At 32.4% G+C, this 7,483-nt stretch overlaps 1 protein-coding gene across 4 annotated transcripts in view; it reads left to right on the forward strand.

Moving 5' to 3' along the window:
• The window catches only part of BAZ1A (bromodomain adjacent to zinc finger domain 1A), an 82,271-nt gene extending 75,321 nt beyond the window's left edge, over positions 1 to 6,950 (forward strand). For all 4 annotated transcript variants that reach the window (XM_006913481.3, XM_015590604.2, XM_025047919.1 and 1 more), the window contains 4 exons: positions 1,238 to 1,707; positions 3,282 to 3,424; positions 5,438 to 5,525; positions 5,955 to 6,950. In XM_006913481.3, coding sequence (XP_006913543.2) covers positions 1,238 to 1,707; positions 3,282 to 3,424; positions 5,438 to 5,525; positions 5,955 to 6,151 — 898 coding nt within the window. In that variant the 3' untranslated portion in view covers positions 6,152 to 6,950. The remainder of the gene's footprint in view (positions 1 to 1,237; positions 1,708 to 3,281; positions 3,425 to 5,437; positions 5,526 to 5,954) is intronic.
• The last annotated feature ends 533 nt before the right edge of the window (positions 6,951 to 7,483 follow it).

The following is a 7,483-nucleotide window of genomic DNA, read 5'->3' on the forward strand; positions in this document are numbered from 1 at the left end:
TGCCTAAAGCAGCAAATAAACACTTCAGTGCTTCAGAGAGTGATAATTATGGTGATCTTGGCAGTCAGAGAGAGAGAGAGGAGAGAGCCAGCGCAGGCGAGCAAGAAGGACATTATATTTTATTTACTTTTTTATACAACCATATCAGCACCTAGAAACAACTTCTACACTACCATATAATCAAATATGCTTCGGCTTAGCAAGTTATTTCACCCAGGCCTAATCAGTGGGTTTAGAGCCTGGTTATTCCTGCTATGGCACTGGGGCAATCCTGCCCTTATTTGTCTCTAAGACTTCCCCTTCCTTTTGACATTCGAACCACATTCATGTGGAATCAGGAAAGGGAATGTGAAGCAAGGGCAACCTAGAACTGACAAAGTACAAAAAGGCCACAGTCTGAGGAGACTTAAGTAGAGAGATCTACTCCACTAATTTTAAATAAATTGTTTTTTAGTAGCTCCAACTAGTTGGATAATTGTTTAAAGGCTGTCACTAAGATAAATAAAGTTGATAAAGAATTATAGATAGGTTGTATTGCATAAAGAAGATAAAGAATTTGCAAAATTCCTAGAAATACTTTAGGTAAACTGGAAGTTCAGGTATGTGGGGAGATGGATAAAGGGAGGCTTAATGGGGTTGTTTTATCCTTGTCTACAACTTAAAGGCAGTTAAAAGATTGAATCTAGTTTTGTATTTTACAGTAAGAATCAGGAGATGGCAAAGAGATTCTTGGCTTGGTATCCAGGTTTAAGGCCTTCTGTAGTGGCAGCTGTTGGCCGAAACTGTAGGTTACTTTAGTATCAACGAAAATGGAAAATGATAGTATAATAGTATAGCATAAGGAGGTAGGAGATTTGTAGCATAAGGAGGTAGGAGATTTGCGTTTTAAGATTAGTTCATCATCTTTTAAAGTTTTCCAACTTGGTTCTCATGTAGATTTTATTATAGTTTATCACAATTTAGGATTTGATTTTCATGATGATGTCCTGGAGTTGCCAAGAAAATAATAAATGTTCTCTTTGCATTATAAAGAAATATGTGAAAACACATTTTAGATTTCCATGAAATATTTGTTAGCCGCTAAGTTTAAATAATTGAATATAGAATAAGTCTCAGTAATATAGAAAAGTAATATATGTAGAACACATTGGCCGAATACTAGAACAAGGGGAATAGAAGTAAGCATATATTCATCATTGCTCTGTACAATAATTGTGTTTCCTAACAATATTTATAGCCCACCAAAACGAGGAAGACCACAAGTTAGATTGCCAATTAAAACAAGAGGGAGACTTAACTCTACTTTCTCAAGTCGTGGCCAACGACAAGATCCTGGAAGGTACACTTCAAGGAGTCAGCAGAGTACACCCAAAACAACTGTCTCTTCAAAAACTACTGGTAGAAGCCTAAGAAAGATAAAATCTGCTCCTCCTACAGTAACAAAATCTTTAAGAATTGCCAGCCGTTCTACTCGCCAGAGTCATGGCCCGCTGCAAGCAGATGTATTTGTAGAACTACTTAGTCCTCGTAGAAGACGCAGAGGCAGGAAAAATGCTAATAATACACCAGAAAATAGTCCCAACTTCCCTAACTTCAGAGTCATTGCCACAAAGTCAAGTGAGCAGCCAAGATCTCTAAATGTTGCTTCAAAGCTTTCTCTCCAAGATAGTGAATCCAAAAGAAGAGGCAGGAAAAGACAATCTACAGGTATGAAATCCAATTTAAACTATCCTTACCATAAAAAAATTGAATAATTTGATGGAAAGATTGAATGTTGAGATATTTTGGATTATTTTTTAAGGCTGTCACTAAGATATACAAAGTTTTTAGGGAGCTACCTGATCTGAAGCATAATATTCATTGAAGGAGTGGCTATTTGGGGAATAAAGGTAAACTATATTTCTAGTATTCCTACTAGTGTAGCAGGGTGTTTGTAAGAAATTTGCAAACAATGTTCTGTGTTTAACAGAGAGACTTGGCCAGTATTTGAACAATCTCAGTGTAACACATTATAACACATTTCATTCTCTTCTACCTTTTCCTGCTTCAAAATACACATACTCATTATCATCCAGGCAAGCTATATTGGGTTATTTGGTAAGGTTCCCATTTGACATACTGAATTTGGAGACAGTAGAGAGTTGTAGGCAGTGATAATTGCTCGGGAGTGATCACCAGCTATGTAATTCTAATAATTATTGTTTAATCTTTATCCATGTAATAATCTCTCTATCCATTTATCTCTTCAATCCTATACTTTTTTGTTGTTCATTTCAGTAGTTATAAAACTTTGATATTTCCAAAAAATGAAGGTAAACATCAAAGAACATCTCCTGTTCTTTGAAGAATTATAGATAGGTTGTATTGCATTATTCAAACAATGACAGGATTAAGGAATTCATTGCTGAAAGGATGAAGTATGGTCAGTTTTTGCAGTTGCCAGGTTGTCGGGTGTTAGGAGAGAAGTATCAGTTAACTTTGCACCAAGATCTGATTTAGCTCTTCTTATCGCCTTATCTCTTTTGCTCTTCCCCAGATCTAAACTCCAAGCTGTTTGGAAAAATAGTACACCTGAAACATTTTTATTCAAAAGCATTCTGCTGAAAAAAAATTTTGTTGTTATTGACTGATTTGTGAAATGACTAACCTGGTTCTAAGAACAAATGGCAGGAGAAAAATATGGATTTACATTTAAGTAGAGAATATAAACACCTGAATTCACATATGGACTATACTATCCTTTTCTACTAATTCATACACCTTAGATTTCATTATACACTTTAGACTTTATGAGAAAGCATTTTGCGTTAAGGAAATTCTCCATCTAAAATTAAGATTAATAAGAATAATCTTTTATTTCATCATTGAGAATTACTTCTCTATTATGCAAGGTCATTTGTAGAGGCATACTTTCTTGATCCAAAGAGATAACTTTCCTCAGGATGTGTTTCAAGAAATACTGGAGAATTGCTTACTTTTATTTTACTGTAGTCGAAAACATTTTTAATAAAAAGAATTAAAAGAATCCACAAACTTTGTGTTCTAGAATTTTCTTTTGTATTACACTCTTTGTACAATATGTTCCCAATGAATGTTTAATTCAATTGGAAGTTTTTTAAATCGAACAGAAAGTAATGAATAATTGGTCCAGATTTTCATCTCTCTCATAATTAGTTTAACATCTCACTGTATAGTGTCAATTTTGTTCATACTTATATGCCGTATTTTGCCTGTAGTAATCAAATATTTTGCTTTGTCATCACTTAAAATTAATTATTCAGAATCATCTCCTATGACACTGAATCGAAGGAGTTCAGGCCGACAGGGAGGAGTTCATGAATTGTCTGCTTTTGAACAACTTGTTGTAGAATTGGTACGGCACGATGACAGCTGGCCTTTCTTGAAACTTGTTTCTAAAATCCAGGTAATATTACTAGACTTTATTAAATGTATTCATGTGTATTACCTGCTTTAGTCTGCATGGCAGTTTTGAGATAGTCCAAACACCTATTAGTCACTGTGTATATGAAAAAAAAAAAAAAAAAACACATGGAAAGTTGGTTCCTATCTTAAAAAAAAATGGAGTTAAACAGCATCGTCTCCTCAATCCCTTCTAATCCTGTGACTGATTCTTATAAATAATGATTGTGTTTAAATAAATTCAATGTTTTTATTCTGTGTAATAAATACAAATATAGTTCATTCAACTGAGTATTGATATTTCTATTATTTAAAACAGTGGTTCTAAAACTTTAGCATATATCAGAATCACCTGGAGGGCTTATTAAAACACAGATTACTGGGCCCTACCCCAGAGTTCTTGATTCATTAGGTCTGGAATGATGTCCAATCATTTGCATTACTGACAAATGCTGATGGTGCTGTTCCAAAGACCACAGTTTGAGAAACATTGATTTAAAGGATGGGTACTCCTAAATCACAACTGACCTAACCTAACTAAGGAATTAGAGATGGTGCTGTAGTTATTTTATACAGTTAACTCTTGAACAACACGGGTTTGAACTGCTTGGGTCCACTTACATGTGGATTTTTTTCAACAAATATATTGGAAAATTATTTGGAAACTTCCTTACTACTGTGAAGCAATTGTATCAATTACACTAGACTACCATAAAGCAACCATATTGCTGCTGCTTCATTATCAATGCATGAATCTATACTGTAAATAAATATGATTTTTTTACATAATCTTTTCATTTTTGATATCTAGTGTTAGTAATACATATAACATCTACAGTGTTTATATCATAGAAGACAATATTGATGTCGATGCTGACAGACGATTCATCTTGCAGATAATGTAAACTTACAGAACTGTTAAATACAATATAGTACTGTAAATGTATTTTCTCTTCCTTGTGATTGTTAACATTTTCTTTTCTCTAGATTTATTGTAATAATACAGTCTATAACATACAAAATATGTGTTAACTGACTGTTTATGTTATCGGTAAGGTTTCCAGTCAGCAGTAGGCTATTAGTAGTTAAGTTTTGGGGGAGTCAAAAGTTATACACAGATTTTCAACTATACAGTAGGTCAGCACTCCTAACCCTCATGTTGTTCAAGGGTCAACTGTATATATATGGCAAAATATGATATGCTATAGCAGAGACAGGACAGTGTTACAGTTAATAGAAGTTATATAATGGTCTTTCAGCAGTAGAAAAGAAAAAGAGATTGACTTGAGCATTTCAGAATGAGGGAATCACAGGAATTAGAAACTTTTTTTTTATAGAACTGTTTGGCTTGGTCATTGAAGTAAGATGGAATTTCAACAGTGAGAAATGGAAAGAGAACATTTCAGGAAGAGGAGATGATAAGTTAAAGACCTGGAAATGAGAATATGGGGGACGATAGGTAGTTTTAATGGGGCAGACTAGTTGGAGACAACTGGATTATAAAGGATCTCACTTGTCAGTGTTAGGTGAAAGTTCCTGAATGAAAAAGTGACATCAGAATTCTGCTTTGAGATTTCAAGAGCAAGAATGTAAAGGATTAGTTAACATTGAATAGCATCTTATAAAAATTAAATCTCAATTTGATTCTAACTCATTTTTCCTGAGTAGTTTTGTGCTGAATTAAGTTTCGTTACATACTTTTTATTCTTTATTACGAATGCAATAATGCCCATTAAAGAATTTTTTATAGATACATATATGTATCTAGAGAGAGAGAGAGACAGAGAGAGCACACAAAACCATAATCTCTTTCTTTTCACAATAAATTGTTAACATTTTTTATAGTATCAAGTAGACTTCTACAGCATTAAATAACCAAAATGTATTATGTAGTTTTAATGGAATAATAGTATTCAGAGGGTAGTTTGCAGTTGCTTTTAAATGCAAAACCTTCATGTATTTGACTACTATCTCTGGTAAATTTTATAGGAAAGGTAATGTTTGAATTATTTTACAGGTCCCAGACTATTATGACATCATCAAAAAGCCTATTGCCTTAAATATAATTCGTGAAAAAGTGAACAAATGTGAATATAAATTAGCATGTAAGTAATTTATATTTTTTCTTTTAATTATTTTTGTTTAAAGAAGTAGAGAGTTGTTTATCTTTGATTTAAATAATATATATTAATGGAATTATGTAAATGGCATCCCAAAAGGTCCCTAAAATGTTTATCCATGTATATAGAGATGAAAGATGGATGGGAATGGAATGAGTTAAAAATATACTATATAATCTGATCTTAATAGAAGTTCTTTATATATCTAATTACATAATTACATAGTCTCAATAAAACAGTTTTAAAGTATTTGTTGTTAAACAATTTTAAGCTTCAACTCTGCTACCTTCAGAGTCTTTAATTTCTAAAGAAAATAGTAGGCTTCTGTTTCATAATGACATTGCCAGCTATGATACAAACAAAAATTACATTTATAAATTATGTACTTTCTAATTTCGTTTATTTTCTTTCTAGCTGAATTTATTGATGATATTGAGTTAATGTTTTCGAACTGCTTTGAGTACAACCCTCGTAACACAAGTGAAGCAAAAGCTGGAACTAGGCTTCAAGCATTTTTTCATATTCAGGCTCAAAAACTTGGACTTCACATCACAACTGGGAATGTGGATCAAGTTGGCACACCACCAGCTGCAAAAAAGTCACGAATCTAATTTTGTCCTTTTAAAGGATATATTTGAGGAAAACAAATTGTTCATGAAAATGGAACATTAAATCATGCTATAAAGCAGACATATATATATAAAGCAATAACAACTGATTGTCCACTTTGAAGTGTGGCCTGCACTATATTCTCAATTTTAATATTAAGCACTCAGGAGAATGTAGGAAAGATTTCCTTTGCTACAGTTTTATTCAGTATCTAATAAGTTTGATAGATGTATTGGATACAGTACTGGTTTACAGAGGTTTTTGTATATTTTGTGATCATTCATGTGTCCCAATATCTTGGAAAATATTTTTTCACCTATCATTTATTTTGTCATTAATGATTTTTCTAAGAAGTGTGGTATTAAGGTAGATTTATCTGCACAGATAAATCTGTTCTAGCACAGTTTAGAAAAAAAGCATATATGTCTAAGAATTGTTTAATGAGCACATTCTTTCAACACTACACATGAATGAATCCAATTTTATATCCTTGAAGTGCTGTACCAGTGCTGGCTGGAGGTATTAAGTCTGAGTTTATTAACTAGATATTTATTTAGCATTCAAAGTAATTTGTGAATTTGTTTTGTATTTATAAAATTTGTACCTGGAAAATGTTCTTTAATTTTTTAAACATTTTACTATGTTTTTGTTTTATTTCTCTTAATTTCCTTAATGATCAATCAGTAAAAGGTAACATCCTCCCTTTTCCCTGGCAGTTCTTTCAGTTTTACAGAACTGTATTATAAGTTTCTATGTACAACTTTTTAAGTGTACAAATAAAATTATACTTTTTTTCAAATATTCTGAATTTCTGGAATTTTTACAAATCAATTGGACTTCTACACATGATACATACAGACCATAGAAACCAATATTTTATTATATCTGAATCTCTAGACCAATGGTTTGTATCTTTCCTTGCTCAAACCCTTGAAGAGTAGGATGACTCCCATCAGTGATAGTAACATTCTGTGGAAAATAGGAAGAGCTATTTCTTAGGTATAGAAGACAAATAGGGGCCTCAGATTTGTAGGAGTAGCTGTTTCTTTTTAGGATGCAAAAGGCAGGTGTCCTTGCTAGGACTTTGGGGGAAGAGAAGGGAGACCTGTCCCTCTATTTTCTCATGTGAAAGTCCTGAGCATACTGTATTTTCATTTAACTAGGTTCATTTATTTGAGAAGTTATCCCTCTTTACTTTTATTTCTCTCTTAGATACTTTGAGATGATCTCTGGATTATTTGCATGAATATGTTCATATCTATAAATTTTAGTAAATTTGTAATCATTTCATATGCCAATAACAAATTTCTTAGAAAATTTTAATAGCATTTAAA

Source organism: Pteropus alecto, unplaced genomic scaffold (assembly GCF_000325575.1).
Source record: "Pteropus alecto unplaced genomic scaffold, ASM32557v1 scaffold104, whole genome shotgun sequence".
NCBI classification, from domain to species: Eukaryota; Metazoa; Chordata; class Mammalia; order Chiroptera; family Pteropodidae; genus Pteropus; species Pteropus alecto.